Genomic DNA, 16,798 nt, shown 5'->3' with positions numbered 1-16,798 from the left:
CCCCAGGTGGTCATCGGGCGGGGGGACACCTTGCCTGTTGAGAGGAGCAGGACCAGACCTGGGCTCCTGCAGGGCAGGGGGGCAGGGTGGGGGCAGGGTGGGGCCCCCGCGCCGGGTTGAATGGAGGTCGTGGCCATGTCGGGGGGCTGGCAGTGCTGCTGGACTGGGTTGGGGCAGGTCGTGGGGTGTGCGGGCCGCTGGGGCTCCTGGTGTCTGCCCTCTTGGGTGTCCGGACAGAGGCTGGCCGTTTGCACCATCCCCATGGGGCAGGATGCCAGGAGGTTCTCACGGGCTTGGGGCTGCATATTTCCCAGTGCACAGAAAGGCATGTTATGGGGCTGAAAACAGCTACCATGTACTTGAGGAGCCAGAGGCTCATGGGAAGCAGAGCCCCTACCTCCCAGCATTCCTGGGTGGGAAGAAATGGTGCCACGCCCCATCCTACCCTCCCAGTGGGGCCCCATCCCTGTGTTGCTACATGGGGCAGGAGGACCATGTGCACCCACAGGCAGGGGAGTGGGCAGGTGGGACAGAACCACCTGGGCTTGCCTGAGGCTTTCTGCGGTCACCACAGCAAGGTTTGGTGTGTGCCCGGGAATGCTGTTCCCTGGACTTGGCTCTGAAGGACCAACACAGGCCTCTCCCGGTGATACCGCCTGCTCACCTGACCCTCTAGAAGTGGGTGAGGGGGGCGCCTGTCCTGGGGGGGTGCTCAGGAGGCCTGGGGGCTGAGAGCGGGAGGCATGACAGAGCCTCGGCGAGGTGGGCTGTGAGCTCTGAGAGGTTTTTCTCCAAATCACCCCCAGGTTGGGTAACTTACAACTAGTTCAGCTGTGAAATATCATGATGTCTTAGCAAACAGAAGCCCCGCTTTCTGGTGTGAGGTTTGACAAGAACCACAACACAGAAGATGTCTAATGAGGTTAATGAGGTGTCAGGGGAATGAAAACCCAGGAGGCTGCCTGGGGCCTCAGGCAAGTTGAATTTCTATGGGCCTCTCATTGCTGGTCATGCGCTGGTCATTGCCGAGAAGACTCGGCAAGGGGGGTGACCCAGCCGTCAGGACACCCCCAGGAGACACCCGCAGAACTCAGCTCACTCTCTTCATGCTGCGCCTCCAGAATGTTCCCTCATGTGTTTCAACATCTGCATCTGGGTTCCGGCAGCTGAGGTGATGGTGGTGACGGAGGGGACCGTGGTGATGGTGTTGGTGACAACTAAGTCTTCCAGAGGCCTTACTGGAGGCCAGTGCTATGCTCAGTACTCCAAGTATTAGACTTTGTACTCTCCACTTGGAGGCCATGTGGTGGTGCTGCGGTTATTCCCACTTTACAGATGAGGACGCTGAGGCAGGGGGGAGGTAGGCGGCCTCCCCAAGGTCACAGGGCAGGATTCCAGCAACCTGGCCCCAGTCCACCCTTTTTACTGCTCCCTAGCCCCTCCAGCGGAGTCCCGGCCGGTTCTGCTCCCAGCCAGGCGGGTGACCAGCTTCCTCGTGAGTTGGGACAATCATCCTCATAACCCATGAGGCAGGGCTCATGCAAACCCTGAGTGGCACTGAGAAAAGACAGAATGACAAAGGTGTGAGCAAAAGCCCTATAGCTGGCGAGACTGAGGGACTGTGCTGGGGAGCGCTCAGCGGGCTGTCCTGTGGGGGAAGGGGCTAGGAGGGGGGACACCGGCCTGGGGCCTGCAGGAGGAGGGTCGGGGCTGGTGATGTGCATGATGCCAGCAGGGAGCAGGGGCAGATCCCGGAGGACCCCTGAAGATCAGCACCCCAGGGGAAGGGGACACAGAGGTTAGCCCCCTGCCTGGAGCACCCCTCCCACCAGCTCATGGTCACTCAGCTCAGCCCAGTGAGGGTGCTAGACAATCTCCTGTCCCCCTTCATGCCACCACCCTGCCCTTCTGTCCAGGCTTGCCAGCCCTTGGTGACTCTGCTGGTGCCCTGGGCAGGCCAGGCCAAGGGCTGGGCATTGGGTAGACCTGGTGGAGGCTCCAGTGCCCGCAGCAGAAAGCAAAGGCTTTAGGGACCAAGTTCAGAGACCTAGGGAGGAAGCTCCAGCCCTGTTTTCCTTTAGCTGGGGGTCACTCCGTAGCCCTTCCACAGCCCTGCTAGGCAGCCTGTGGGCAGCTCGCAGTGGGCAGCCGCTCTCAGCCCCCGCTGCCTGGGGCCGTTCTGTCTAGAACCTGCATGTGTAGCGTTGGCCTTTGAAGGGGACACTTAGAGGAGAGAGCACTGGGTCAGGAAGGAGTCAGCACATGGGGTCAGCACACAGGGCCCCTGGGCTGATTCCACCTTCCTAAGGATATCTGCATTTTCATCAGAGGCTCTGTGGTGGGTAGCAGGTGAGTTGGCTGGGCTGCGGGGAGCAGGACCCCCAAACAGTCACCCTTTAAATTCCAGATCAAAGTCCTGTCTGCACATCCCTTTGTTCTGCCTTGTGCAGAGTGGGTTTCTGAAAATGGCTTCCAACTCCACTTAGTGCCCAGCACATAGCCCAGCAGGGGCAGAGGCTGAGAGAAGATGGGGGTGGGGGGGTTTCTCCCCTGTTCTCCCCGACTCAGCTGTGCAGTGTGGGTCTGCACACCCTCCACGGCCTCTGTGGGCCCTCCTTGCCCCAGCAAACACTCCCTGTCCTGCCCGGCTTCCCCCCAGACTGCTGATCCTGCGAATGCCTGGGACTGACCCCAGAAGCCCCCACCTCCCCACCATACGGCATGCTCTTCAGAAGGTCCCCTTCTGTGTGCACCCCAGCACCCAGCAACTCTGCCCAAGCTGCCCCGTGAGGCCCTCCTCCCCCGGGGGAATGCTTGCTCACTCAAGCATCCCCTCCAGGGCATCTTTTCCAGAGGCCTCCTGTCCGCACAGAGCTCCCTGGGCACACAGGGACATGCTCACACCTGGATGTCCCCAGCAGTCCTGGAGCCGACTCAAACCCCAGGAACCTGGTTCACGGTGGTGTCCCCAGTGCCCAGAAGGCATATGGGGCATGCTTGGCACCTGCCACCAAGGATGGCCTGGCATTTCTGCCCCCAAGCCAGCCCTACCTAGCTCTGGAGTGGGGAAGGCTGCAAAGTCCTATGGGTGCAGAGGCTCCCTGTGGGGGCCCCACAGTGACAGGGAGGGAGCCTCCTGACCCAGAATGGGCGGCCATGTTGAGGTGCCTGAGGCCTGCCAGTGGAGTCCCTCACTTCCCAAAGGACGGCTGGTGTCTGCTGGAACCCCCAACCACACACAGAACAGGTGCTTCCTGGGCTCCCAGGCCTCCTCTAGGGCTCCCTGGGCCTTGATCCTCAGCCCTGTCAAACTGGGGGCTGGGAGGCACTGCCTGCTCCTGGCGGGCTCCCCTCTGCCTGCTCCCCACGCCGCGGCCGCAGCCGCAGCCGGAGGGCGAGTAGGAGCGGCGCCACTGCGGGCCCCGACAGTCCCCGGCGGCGCCAGGGGTGGCGGCCACAGCGCAGGTCCGAGCTGGGCGGGGCCGTGCGCAGGCTGGGCTCACGGCGGGAGGGGGGAGATGGAGGGGCGGGGCCTGGCGGCGTCCGAGTCGTCAGGACAACCCAATGACCCGCCAATCTCCTGTGCCCAGCCAGGCGCAGCAAGCCCGGCTCAGGGGACCAGCCGGCCGAGCTCGGCCGAGCTGGGCCGGGCGGTGCTGGGCCCGGGGCAAGGTCACCGCAACAGGCCGGCCCTGGGGGCTCTGCCGGTTACGGGGTCCCGAGCCAGGTGCGGGATGCGCAAAGGCTCGGGATAGTCGAGAGTCTTGGTGGGCTGGAGGCGCGCGGGAGCACAGGGCCCGGGGAGGGGTCCCAGGTGGGGCCCACGTCTGCTCGCTGCCTGCACCTCCCATGCCCCCCAGCCGGACAGCTGCGCGCATGGGGGAGCCCCGCTCTCGCTCGGGAAAGGCAGTCCTTTCCGCTGTGAACGCCCCGTGGGGCCCCTGCCCCTCTGGGCGCGGCGGGGTCGCACGCAGCCCGCAGTTTCCCCAGCGACCCGGGGGCGCGCGACCGAGACCTGCAGACGGATCCCCCTCCCCAACGCCGTCGCGGGCCACCCCCAGGCGCACAGGCAGCCCTGAGCCAGGCGTGCGCCCTCTGGTCACCCGGTGATGCACCGAGCACAAGAGGGTCGCCAAGTGCCCCCTCCGCGGCGAGGGTTAGAGTGGGCCGCCGCGGGGCGCCCGCCGGTGTCCCCTAGGCGCCCGCGTCTCCGCGGCCCGGCCCGACCGGCTTCCTGCTCGCGTCGCCGGGACTTCCTCCCTACAGTGCCGGGGGGCCACCGGGCGCCTGACCGGAGGCGGGGGGCGCGGGGGCGCGGGGAGGAGGGGGCCGGGCAGGGCTGGGAGTGAGGGTGAGGGTGGGGGTGGGGGGGTGGCCCTGGAGCAGGGGTCCTGAGCTCAGGCCCGCAGGTCCTCTCGGCGGGCGCTCGCAGCCGCGGGGCCCAGGGGAGGGCGCAGCCCTGCCCCGTCCCGGGGGTCCGCAATGCGCTTCCGCGCCGGCTCCGAGGCGCCCTGTTCAGGCCCGCGTTCGCGGGCGGGGGTGCCCCGCGCGCCCCTCCCGCCGTCCCGGCCCGCTCGCGGTGGCCGCCCCGAGCGGAGCTTTGTGACGTCAGGCGGCCGGCGGGCGGCGTCACGCGCGGGCTGACCCGGCGGCGGCGGCGGGGCGGGGGCGGGGGCGCGCGGGCCGGGACGCGGCGCGGGAGCATGGAGCCGCGGGCCGGCTGCCGGCTGCCGGTGCGGGTGGAGCAGGTCGTCAACGGCGCGCTGCTGGTCACCGTGAGCTGCGGCGAGCGCAGCTTCGCCGGGATCCTGCTGGACTGCACGAAAAAGTGAGCGGGGGTGGGGGCGCGGGCCCCGGGGCGCCACGAATCTCCCGGGACGCCCCCACCCCCACCGCGCCGGCGGGCCCAGGGCGCGGACCGGCTCCAGGGCGGGGGCGGCGCGGCGCCGGCGCCCGCTTTCGGTTTCCTGAGTCCGGGCTCCGGGGCGCGCGAGTGCGGCCGCCACTCGGGGGGCCAAAGTGGCTCTCAAAGTCGTCGCGACTTGCCGGGCGGGAGCGGCGGTGGGCGCCGAGGGGAGCCGGGCGCTGGGCGCACAGCCCGTGTCCCCGCGCCGCCGCCGCGTGCCGCCGGCTCCCCGAACTCCGCACGTCTGCCATAATTAACGCACTTTTCTTTGTTCAGACGCACTGTTGAATTCGGCTGTTTTCAGAATTGTCATCGGTTGGGGGGTGGCGGGGGAGTGGGTTCAGATGAGCGCTGGACTTGCCCTGCCAGTCACTCACGAGTGGGGGTGCCCTGCCTAATGTCCTGGGGCCCCCCCAGGCTCCTAGGAGCCCCTCGGGGCTCTGGGTTGCTGGCAAGCAGTTGTGTCCAGACATGGGATTCAAAAGCAGTGTTTGGTGGTGGTGGGTGGGGGAGACCCTGGCAGTGTAGGAGTGAAAACATACAGGTGGAGGTGCTGGGCAGGGGGGTGGTGGCGGGTGCCCTGCTTTCTCGGGTGGAAGGGGGTCCCTGGGCAGGCCTGGGGGCACATCACCCTGAGACGCACCTGTGCGCCCGCTGCAGGGACCCAGCAGCAGGAAGAGTCTCCTGGATACAGTGTCACATGGTCGTGAGCTGTCTCACAGATAAATGATTAGGCATTAATCAGGCACTGATGTCTTAGTGCTCCTGCTGGGCCTTATCTGGAGGCTGCAAGCAATAAATGGCTCCCCTTGCAGAGGCCCAACTTTTTCCCTCCGTGGGGCCCAGATTTTGTGGCAGTCGCCTGGACGTGGTAGGAAGACCATCACTCTTCAACAGTTAACCTGCTGCTATTCTCTCTCCATTAGATGGGCCAGAAACCATTTATGCACAAGTCATGTGATTTAACATATGGCCTCCCGGGTGACTGTCGCCCCACTCCTCCCTGGAGACCACGGAGGGTGCTTGGCGGGACCAAGGGGTGGGGCTGGGGTTGGGGGGGGTGCTGCAGCAAAGCCACCTGGAAGCTGCCAAGCCTGTGCCCTGCGGTGGCCAAGGTATCCTGCCACTGAAGGCCACTACTTCCTCCCTCTGGCGGGATGGCCCCCTGGGGCCTGCTCCTGCTCCTGGGTCTGTGCAGGGCTGTGCCTGGCCCGGCCTTTCCTCCTTGGTGAGGGGCATTGCAGCATAGGATCCCTCCTCCGTTTTCTGGGCTCCCCAACTCAGGACAGGGGAGGCTGTGGGCCCCTCTGACTTGTGGGGGGAATGTCTGTGGAGGAGGCAGCCTGGCCTCCCTTTCTGTCTGCCTCCACCCCCTGCCCCCCCCCCCCCCCCGCCCAGGCTGGGGCCCCCCTGGCTTGGAGATCAGCCCTCCCCTCGTGGAAGGGAGCCGGTCGGGCTGGGCTCCCCAGCATGGGAACTGGCAGCCGTAGACTCGTGGGCGTTAGCCCTGCCAGGGCCACGTTGAGCTGTAACCAGAGCCACCCACAGAACCCGGGCCTCGGTGGGTGCAGCTCTGCTCCGCACGGGCTCCTGCTGCACTCCCAGCACCTCCAACCCGCCACGGCTCGGTCCCAAACCTACCCCGGCCCACCCTCACCCCCCCTTTGCCTACCGCTCTGCCTTCACCCTGTCTTCTGTTCTGGGCCCACAGTGTTAAGAGTTCAGCGCTCCTGTTTACAGCCCGTTCATCAGGTGGGGTCCACTGGCAGCTTATAATCTGGCCTGGGTGTTCTGGGCAGTGGGTGTCTGGTCTTGAGCTGCAGGGTCCATACATAGCCTTCCCAAGGCCAGTTTCTCCTCCGTGCCTGCCCCCCTTCATCTGTGACAGTGGCAGGGCTGGTCCCTCGGTGGGGTCCCCATCCTGGGTGTGGGCCCTGCCTAGCCGGGCCCAGCAGCTGGGAGCCCCGATTGGGAGCTTTCGGGTCCCAGCACAGTGGGGTTGTGCAGACTGTGTCTAGGGCAGCCCGGCTGCAGCTGTTGGTGTGCCCATGGTGTGCCGCCAGGCACGTGCCGGGAACTGTCATTTAGCAGCGGCTTCCAGAGCTGGTGCGCAGACCTGGAGGACGGGAAGCCCCGTGTGGGGGTAAATCATTGCCCACGTCTCCTGCAGGGACAGAGCCGTCCCAGGGGAGGGGCCCTTCGCGCAGGTCCCGTTCTCTCTCCTGGAGCAGGGCCCAGCAAGCAGGGTGACTCACTGGGTCTTTGGGAGGCGGTATCCCCTCCCTTGGCACCCCGGGAGATGGGTTCCCTTCCCCAAATGTTTGCAGAGGAGAAGAGCTCCCCGAGGCCTCCAAGGTCTCAGCAAGTGTGTGGCACTGCCAGGCCAGGGTGCCAGGCTCCTCCCCTCCGAGCCTTGAACCTGCTGCCAAGCTGCTTTGTGATCTGAGGGAATACCCTCAGCTGCTTGGTGCCCACCCTCATGCATCCTCCTGCGTTCATCGACTCCCCACTGGGTACCTGGGCTGAGTGCCAGGCACCCCGCTCTGCACGATCCTTCCTGTCTCCCTACAAGGCCGTGATTCTTTCTGGTGTAGTAAGGATACCGATGGCCCAGGCCTGCCTTGACCCCACAGGCTCAGACTGGGGTGCAGGGTGGGTGTGGGCATTGTTTTGTGGGTGGTTTGGGGGTGCACCTCTGGTTGAGGACCCCCAAGTGGGGTGGCCCTGTCTGAGGCATGGCCCAAGGACAGCAGAAGCCCGGAGTGGTGAAGGAAGATCTCATGGACAGCAGGAGCAAGGACCAGCTGCCCATCAGGTCTGACAAACCCCGAGGCCCCCGGCCTTCATCTCTGAGCTGGTGTTTTTCAAACTTCCCCAGTTGTGAGTCATCCAGGGTGCGATTACCATACAAGACTTCTGGGCCTTTGTGACCCACACCCCATCCTGCGAGGTTGGGACTCCAGCTTCTGTAGCCAGCCAGTCAGGAATCCCAGCAGGCCTGTCCCTGGGCAGGAGAGCACCCTCGTTCCACCCGGGGTGCACTCCTACTGGTCACTGGTCCCGGGGTGGGTCGCTGGACAAATAAGGACAGACACCTGTTCCAGGTCCTACTGGGCATACCCTCCCTGTCCTCAGGGACCCAGAGGGACTGAGAGCAGGGTGCCCAGTGTAGCATAGGGTGGCGTGACCCCCAGCAGGCAGACCACTGCCTCACAGGGGACCTGGCCAGTGGGGAGGTAAAGAGGCGGTGTGGACTGGGGGTAGCCACCAGATGGTGTAGAGAGGGATGTAGTCAGCTGCTGTGGTGGTTAAACCTTTGAGTCCAGGCCTCGGGGGGGCCAGATGTGCTAGCCTGGCCCCGTGGCTGGCCCCAGAGACCCTGGGTCTACCATGGGGGAGGGGCGTCCTCCCATGTGTGGCCCTGGACAAGGGACCATGCTGGTGTCCAGGCTGTGACTTCCCCGGCCAACTTGTTTTCCCCAACTCCCTGAGCAGAGGTGGGCCTGGAGGCCCGGCGAGGCTGCTCTCTCCGGCCTCCCTCTCCCACGTGAACTTGCTCCTGCCCGTCCCTCGGTGCTGCCGGCCGGGGCGGGGGGGGACTGCGGTATATTTTCTAAACCAACATGTAGGACGCGGGGAGCCCGGCCACAGAGCGGACCTTGCCGTCTGGACTCAGGCCCGCCCTGGGGCCGCAGGCTCCTGGCTATATGGTGCTCCCTGCAGACAACTGAGATGGACCCCTGGGCTGTTTCTGGTCCGGAAGCCACGTTTCTTCACCTCTTTACTGGACACCAGGGTTGCCTCTCCCCGTGGGAGGATGAGGAAGGGAGGTCCAGAGCAAACGTGGACCCGGCTGGGGTCAGAGGCTGCTGTCGGGTTCCATAGCCACTTGGGTCCCGAGTCTGCAGAGCGGGGAGGCCGCGGGGGTGGCCGGGAGCTCTGGCAGGCGGCTGGGCCGGCTCCTCCTGGCCGCGGGCCAGCTCAGGCCTGGCTGCTCTGGGGGTTTGCTGAGCTGGTTGCATGGGTGAGACCTCAGGGGGGCGGGGGAGCTGAGGCCGGCCGCGGGTCTCCTGCCAAGGACTGCAGGCTAGGCTGCTTCTCTCTCCTGTGTCCGTGCAAATGGCCCTGCGTTCGTCTCGGCAGAGTGGGGACCTTCCGGGGAAGAACTACTCTGCTTTTGGGTCTGACCCCCATTAGAGTCTCCTGGGCTCTCAGTGTCCCCAGCCTTTCCTCGGAGCTGAGGCTATTTGATCCTCCCCCAGCTCCCAAGGACTCTGTGCTGAGCTTTGTTTCCGGGTCCCCCAGTTTCCTGCACGGAGACCTTGGCCAGCCTGGCAGCCCAGTCCCCAGGGCCCCTCCCCACACAGCTCTCTGTCCTTGGGGAGGGAACCAGTGGGGACCCTCAGCAGCACGGAGGGCAGGACGGTGGGGGGGGTGCCTGGGCCCCTGGCCTGGGGCCTGGCAGGCTGTCTCTCCCTGCCAAGGCCCTGCGGTATCACCTGCAGGGCACTGCCGGGCTGGCCGGGGCCTCCATCCCCAGGCACGAGCCAGTGTCAGCGCAGCCTGGCCTCACTGCGGGGCTGGGCCCTGTGGGCGAAACGCAGGGTGGTGCCACGCCTTATGCCCTGGAGTCCAGCTGAGGTTGCCCCACTGGGGCAGGGTGCTGCCATCCTTGCCAGGGGGAGTGGCTGGTGCTATCTGCGTGCCTGGACGGGGGTTCAGACCCCGACCGTCCCCGGGCTTCCCTCCGCCCCCCCCCATCCGTAAGCAGGGGACGGCTGCGCTGTGTGTGTCCTGGGGCTGTCTGGAGGGTTCTGGCGCTGAAGCCCGCAGTCCGGGGAGGGAGCCAGCCCCGAGCTGCTGTTTACCCACCAGGGTTGTGGGCGTGGCCCGGGTAGGGCGTGGCCTGCACAGGGCCCGCCCTGGGAAGGAAGTGTGGCGGCTGCGTGCTGGCCAGAGTCACGGGGCCAGCCACCGGGTCCTCAGCAGGGTGCCACCCCCCCGGGGGGGGGGGGGTTGCAGCTGACCTCTGGAAGCCCCCCGGCACCGCGCCCAAGGCAGGAGCCCCCCCGTAGGCCGAGGGCGCCTGCACGCTAGGGCAGGGACACGCCTGCCCTCCAGGCTCCCAGTACTCTGTGAAGCCGAGGCCAGTGTCCAGTTTGACCTACCAGGGCAGGGAGGGGTCACTGCCTGACCGGCCTGTGCCCAGGGGCCGTGCCTTAGAGCTGTGGCTCAGGTCAGGGCCTGGATCTCTGTCCCAAACATGCAGGGACTCCCTGAGGGGGGTGTGCGCCATAAACCTGGGGCAAAAACCTCCCTGGACCCTGGCTTTGGGGCCTTCGGGGATAGAGGGACTTTCCACCCCCCACCGGGTCTGGTCTGAGTGCCTGCAAAAGTGGGCAGGAAGTAGGCTTTGGGGGGCCTTGGGAACAGCCCTCCAGGTCTAGGCACGTGGATCCTGCCTGCCGTGTGGACCCCTCCTCGTCTGTGGGACCCCTGTGGTCCATAGACCTGCCGACAGGGTGTCCTCTTAGAGGTCCTGCAGCCTTCCCTGGGGCCCTTGTCTCGCGCTCACGGGGTGGCAGTTGGGGTGCTCTGTGCCTCAGCCTTAGCTGGGGTACCCACTCAGTGTAGGGGCCAGTGTGCCATCCAGGTGCTGCCTGCGGGCCCGAGGCTGTCCCTTGAGGGGCTCCTTGGGGGCCTCTTGCACTGCGGGTCTTCTGGATGTCAGCCTCTGGCAGGGCACCCCTGCTGCCCGGGGTGGGGACCCCCTGGCCTCCCCTCTCTCCTTGCTAACACCCCCTGCATCGGAGGCCCCTTCGTGGGGTGCTATGGGTTACATGGAGGGAATCCTGAAACCCCTCACAGCAAGGGGCAGTGAACATGCTGGCCCAGGAGCTCAGGGTGAGTGAGTGCGTGTGTGTGCGCATGCACACACGCATGTGCCTTCATGTGAGCACGTGAGTTTAGCGCTCAGAGTTCTTAGCTGCTTTTGGAGCCTGGCGAAAGAACCAGGGGCTGACTTCGGTGTGGGGTCCAGTCCTGGCTCTGATGCCCGGGGACTCGGGGTGACGTTTGCTGACACACCTGCCTGTCACAACCGCGGGTGGGGGTGCGGGCAGCTTTGGGCAGGGGCTTATGTCCCACACCTGGACTCCGACAGTTTCCATAGCGGGCCGCACAGCACCAGTTTTGGGCCTGGCGTCCGTGCAGCGTCTGTCCCAGCAGCTCAGGAAGACCGCCAGGGTAGCCCGGACGCCAGCAAGCGTGGCTCTGCGCCGGTAAATCCTGACTTAGAAAACTGGTGCTGGCTGCTGGGGCCGTGGGGTCCGTGAGGGCATGACCCCGGGAACCCCCTTTCCCACCCCTGGTCCCCAAGAGTCTGAGCCCGTCCTAGTGTGGAAATCCTACAGTGCTGGATCCCCACAATGGCTGAGGTGCAGGAAGCTGTGTGCACACACGGTCAGCACCTGTGTAGGGAGAGGACTCTGCTGCCGCTTGGTCAGCCAGGACGCAGGGCCTGGGGCTGCAGGGGTGGCAGCACAAGCCGTCCCATGGGGACTCCTGGTCGTCCCAGGCCACGGGGCAGGTGAAGAGCCACATGCCCAGAGGAGGATGGGGAGGGGGTGGTGGGGCTCATCAGCCACCAGAGCACAATCCCACTGGGGAGGGAGCTGGGTGGTCCCTCTCCCCGGCTGGCCCCACCGCTCCCCCCACTTCTCCCTCCCTCATGGCCACAGGTTACAGGTCAGCACTTTGGCGCAGGCTGCCTGGGCCAGGTGGCCATGGACCTGTGTTTGCTGGACTCTGGTCCTGAAGAGAAGACCTGAGCCCCTCGTTCCCCGCCCCTGCCCCACCCACGAAGACCTTAGATTCAGGGCATGGCCACAGGTAGATGAGAACCTGATGGGAAGGAGGAAAACCACAGTTTCCAGGCTTTTACCATGAACTTGAATTAAACAAAAACGGGGCAGTGTTTGCACGCAAACCTGCCGCCATGTTTATTAGTTCATCCACCTCGTGACCCTGAAGACCATGGGGAGGCGATGCCCTCTGTCCCGTCTGTGCCGGCTCCCGGCCCTGGCACTCGGGGGCTGTGTGGGGGGCAGTGATGTCATGGATGGTCGGCCCTTCTTAGCTTGCCTGGATGTTTCTGGAGAGCAGCAAATGGGGAAACCATTTGGAAATTGAAACAGTGGAAGTGTCCATCTGTCATTTCTACTCTGGTCAGATTCAAAATAGGGAGTTAAGACAGAAGTGTCGTGTTCTAAGCCTTGTTTCCTGCAACTTGGTGGAAGTCTGCTTTTGTGCTTAAAAAAATAACAGCTTTTAGCTGAAGTGGTCTTGCGAGATTATATCACATTTGTTGAAAAGTCATGCATGCTCACCACTGGAGAAAGGTGTGGAGTATTGGGCTTGTTTTTCACCGTTTGGATGTTTTCCTGCTGCACCCTGGGTCGCTGGTCAATTAGATGCAGCGACATCCACAGCACAGGGCCTCGGGGATGGCCCTCCTCTCTGGAAGGCTCTCTGTCCGCTGACTTTCATCAACAACCCCCCCCCCCGCCAGGTGCACAAGACACCCCCCCCACAAGGTGCCCCGAGGTCTGCACAGAGGAGGCTGCATGGTCCAGCACTTCCCGGGGAGAGAGCAGGCCTCTAGCTGGGCAGGTCCCAGCTGGGGGGCCCTGTGGGAGCCACCCTACCCTTGGCCTTGGCTGTGGGGTTTTCATGGGAGGGAGGTGGGTCTCCTGCCCTCTCTCGTCCCCTTCCCATGGGTCACATGGCCGTGTTGATGCTGCTTGGCCCACTCCCCTCCTGGAGCTGGAGGTCCTGAGGGAAGGGCCTGGGGGTGCCAGGCAGGAGGGGTGGTCCTTTGAGGTTGCGATGGGCAGGGGTGGTGTGGATGTCGCCTTCACCTGCGGGCAGTGAAGACCGTTGGGACCGACTCAGCATTTGGGAGGGAGTGGGCTCTGGTTTGCTGGCTGACGCCTGTCCTCTTTCCATGACCACCATGGCAGCCCCCACCCCCGGACACCCTCGCACGCGGCAGGCACCTGGGCCCGTGGGCAGCACGTTTAGGGTCTTCCCTCGGGAGGGAAGAAAGTGGGTGGACAAGGCCGGTGACCCGGGGCCACTGGCCACAGAGCAGCCCCCCCACAGGCCCAGTCAGGCCATGTCACAGCACCCCAGACTCCCCAGACCCTGTTCTCAGGCTTGCAGGGCCCCCACACCCACACCGGGTCTTGGAAGGCCTCTAGCTGCGAGCCCACATGCACTGAGATATGGACATTGGTGCCTGACAGACCCGAGAGGTGGCCTCCATGCTGGTCCCCAGGCTTCATAGAGCACATGCCTTCCCCTGGGATGTCCCACATGGGGGACACATGGAGGGGTTTGCCCCTGTTCAGGGCCTGGAGGCACCTGCAGATGCTCCGGGCACATGCCAGCACCCAGACCCCGCCGGGCCCCTGGGGGTGGGGACTGGGTGCAGCAGTGCCCTCACGGTCCTGACGTGTCCCCTTCTGTCTCCCCGCTGCCAGGTCCGGCCTCTTCGGCCTGCCCCTGTCGACTCCACTGCCCCAGCCCGAGGACCCCCCTGTCAACGGCTGCCACGGCCCGGCCCCCACGGAGCAGGACGGAGAGGCGATGCAGCTGGGGACGGGCCCTCCGCCGCCTCCCTGCGGGGAACAGCCACCCGAGACCTCAGACCCCAAGCTGCCCCCACCCCTTGTGCCACCGTTCCCGCCGTATTTTGAAGGCGCTCCCTTCCCTCCCCCGCTCTGGCTGAGAAGCACCTACCGGCAGTGGGTACCACAGCCGCCACCCCGGACCATCAAGAGGACCCGCCGACGCCTGTCCCGTAACCGTGACCCGGGCCGGCTTGCCCTGAGCCCCATCCGCCTGCGGCCGCGCCAAGTACTCTGTGAGAAGTGCAAGAGCACTCTGAGCCCCCCCGAGGCCAGCCCCGGCCCCCCAGCTGCCCCTCGGCCCCGCCGGAGGGTGGGCAGCGGCCCCGGCCCCGACAGGGAGCCCCGTAAGCTCGAGGGCCCTGATGGCGGAGGGGACGCGGCAGCCACCAGCACGAGGAGGAGCAAGAGGGAAAGGCAGGCGGAGGACAAGGCCCGCGTCCCCCGGAGCCCGGCCATCAAGATCTCCTACAGCACGCCGCAGGGCAAAGGCGAGGTGGTGGAGATCCCCTCGCGCGTGCACGGGTCCCTGGAGCCCTTCTGCCCCTCCCAGGCCCTGCACGGGGGCAGTCAGGACCCTGGTGGGCCCTCCGCCTCTATCCCCAAGCTGAAGCTGACGCGTCCCGGGCCCCCTGGCACCAACCTGCCGCCCCCCAAGATCCGCTTGAAGCCCCACCCCCGGGCGGCTGGGGAGCGGGAGCCCGTCTACAAGGCCGAGCTGGTGGAGGCGCTCAATGGCCACGGGCGCGGCCCCCGGGCCCACGCACCCGCTCTGCTCGGCCACGGCTCTGCCGGCGGTGGGCTGGTGGACTCTTCTTCTGGAAGCTCTGGCGAGGAGGATGAGGGCTTCAAACGGTGCCCCCCGGGTCCGCACGGGCAAGAGAGCCTGGCCTTCCTCGCCAGCTGCCCCAGGCGGGGGACAGAGCGCGCGAGCGAGTCGGTGTGGAGCAGCGACAGCCTGGACGAGTCCAGGTCGTCCGGCTCGGAAGTCACATCCCCAGACACGTGCGGCCTGTCGCCAGGCGACGGCACGTCCGCGCGGCCCTCGGCCAAGGACGCGAGGCGGACGGTCCCGCCGCTCACGGTCCGGCTGCACACACAGAGCGTCCCCAAGTGCGTTACTGAGGACGGGAGCACGGTGGCCGTAGGGGACGTCGTGTGGGGTAAGATTCACGGTTTCCCTTGGTGGCCGGCGCGCGTGCTTGACCTCAGCCTTAGCCAGAAGGGGGACGGGGAGCCCTCTTGGCAAGAAGCAAAGGTCTCGTGGTTTGGTTCTCCGACTACGTCGTTCCTGTCTACTTCAAAACTCTCCCCTTTCTCCGAGTTTTTCAAACTGAGATTTAACCGCAAGAAGAAGGGGATGTACCGTAAGGCTATCACAGAGGCTGCAAACGCCGCGGAGCACGTGGCCCCGGAAATAAGGGAGCTCTTGACCCAGTTTGAGACCTAACTCAGGCGACCGGGTGAGTGTGCGCCGGGGCTGGGGTCTGGCGGCCCTCTGCTCCCAGCCGCGGCCTCTGGCCGTGCCCAGCGCCTGGCCCTTTGGAGAGCGGTCCTGCTGGCGGCTAGTGTCACTCAGACGCCACTCCGGTGGCCCTCGCCCCCACCCTTCCGGCCGGCCCGGCGCCAGTGTGGGTCCGTCCTGGGCCTGTGGTGGCCGGGTTCCCGGAGGTCGCTCTGGGCTCTGTTCCCCGGCCGGCCCCTTGCCCTCCGACTGCCTTCCAGGAGAACTTTGTAGGATCTTCAGCCACGGGCCTTAGGAGGGTCCTCCTTGGGTGTCTGTGGTCACCATGTGGGGGTGTCAGGAAGCGACCGAGGGAGCGACCGAGGGACAGACACTGCCTGCCGTGAGCGTCCCCTGGGCCCCGGCACAGGGAGGTGCTGGGCATGGTCTCATCGGACAGCTGCCACCAGCTCTCGCACCTGTGCACTGGGGGGTGTCCAGTGGGTCACTGGCCCTAGTGGGGACCTCCGGAGCCAGCTCCCCTCCGTGGCCTCCCCCCTGGGAGGAGGTGGGTCCTGTGCAGGCGGCCTGGGCTGGACCAGAGGGTGTGTGGTGGGGTCCCTCTGTGGAGGTCAGGCCATGGCTGTCTTCCTGACCCCGTGGAAACAGAGATGCGGGGAGGTGGGGCTGTGCCCAGAGCTGTGGTCCTCCATCCTAGCTGGACCTCTGCCTTGGTTTCTGTGACCTTCAGCTGACCTTGCCTGGTCTGGTCCACCTGCCCATCCCCCTGTCTGGCACCACAGTCCCCAGCTCGAGCCCTCAGGCCTTAGCAGGGCTGGCAGATATGTGCTTGGGAAGGGGTTTGTGGGGCACCTGGCGTGACCCCCTCTCACTGCTGTGCCACATGGATTGGGGGACCCAGGATTGAGAAAGCAATGATGATGAGGGGGGCACCTGGGCAGGGTCACAGGCGGGACTCTGGGAGCCCTGTCCCCACCCTTTCCCCCACTGCTTCCTGTGTCAGTCCCGGTCAGATGCCCTGAATGACTCCCAGGGGTCCAGACACAAACCTGTCCTTTCCGGAACCAGGCACAGCCCCTGTGAGCTCTGGGTCTTCATGTTGGGGCGCGGGCATGGCACCAACCTGTTGGCATCGAGCCAGCCAGGGTCTCAAGTTGGGGGCACCCTGTGGGGCGGGTGGCTGGCTCACCAGAGGGGAGAGGTCTGGGGAATGGTCAGGCGCGTCTCCCTGCTCCGGGCACGGCCTGGGGGCCTGGGGACCCTCTGTGGGGTCCTGCCCACATCTGTGTGCCCTCTGCCGTCCCCAACCCAGGCTCGCTGCCCACCAGGCCCCTCCTGCCTTTGGCCTGGTTGTGGGTCAGTGTGGAGCCTAGGCACCCCTCCCACTTGCCCCTTTCCCGTGAACTGTGGGCCCGTGTCAGCGAGGACGTGGTGAGCAGTCGGTCCTCAAGAGTGACCTTCGGATCCCTGGTCACGGTGGGCGCTTACTAGGGACTGTGAGCCCACCCGGTGCCCAGTGTGGCCTGGGGGACAGGGAGCCCCCCACCCCTGGAGAATGTTGGCCAGCTTGTTCAGGGCTGGCTGTGTTTACCGGGAAGCAGAGGGAAGAATCTGGCCAGACAGGTTTCGCTGCTGCAGGGGCTGTGCCCACAGACTGGCCTCTCCTCCCTCCCTCCCTCCCTGCCTCCCTTCTCCGGCTCTCTCTCTCTCTCTCTCTCTCTCTCTCTCTCTCTCTCT

The 16,798-nt window shown here is 65.6% G+C and overlaps 1 protein-coding gene across 7 annotated transcripts in view; it reads left to right on the top strand.

Moving 5' to 3' along the window:
- The first annotated feature begins 3,618 nt into the window (after positions 1 to 3,618).
- Positions 3,619 to 16,798, top strand: part of PWWP2B (PWWP domain containing 2B) — a 26,132-nt gene continuing 12,952 nt past the window's right edge. For 3 of the 7 annotated variants that reach the window (XR_012375870.1, XR_012375869.1, XM_025880101.2), the window contains exons 1-2: positions 4,674 to 4,828; positions 13,450 to 15,059. Coding sequence is in view for 2 of the 7 variants with exons in the window: in XM_025880101.2 (XP_025735886.2) it covers positions 4,704 to 4,828; positions 13,450 to 15,046 (1,722 nt within the window). In the remaining 5 variants the exon portion in view is untranslated. Of the gene's footprint in view, positions 3,728 to 4,673; positions 4,829 to 11,069; positions 11,188 to 13,449; positions 15,060 to 16,798 lie in introns of those variants that run through there. The other 4 variants (XR_003209887.2, XM_025880102.2, XR_012375871.1 and 1 more) reach the window with 3 other exon arrangements.

The sequence above is a fragment of the Callorhinus ursinus genome, unplaced genomic scaffold (genome assembly GCF_003265705.2).
Source record: "Callorhinus ursinus isolate GAN/ISIS: 27379988/994484 unplaced genomic scaffold, GSC_fseal_2.0 scaffold58, whole genome shotgun sequence".
Taxonomy (NCBI): Eukaryota; Metazoa; Chordata; class Mammalia; order Carnivora; family Otariidae; genus Callorhinus; species Callorhinus ursinus.
The sequence above is the reverse complement of the archived record's forward strand: the minus strand, read 5'-3'. Positions and strand labels throughout refer to the sequence as shown.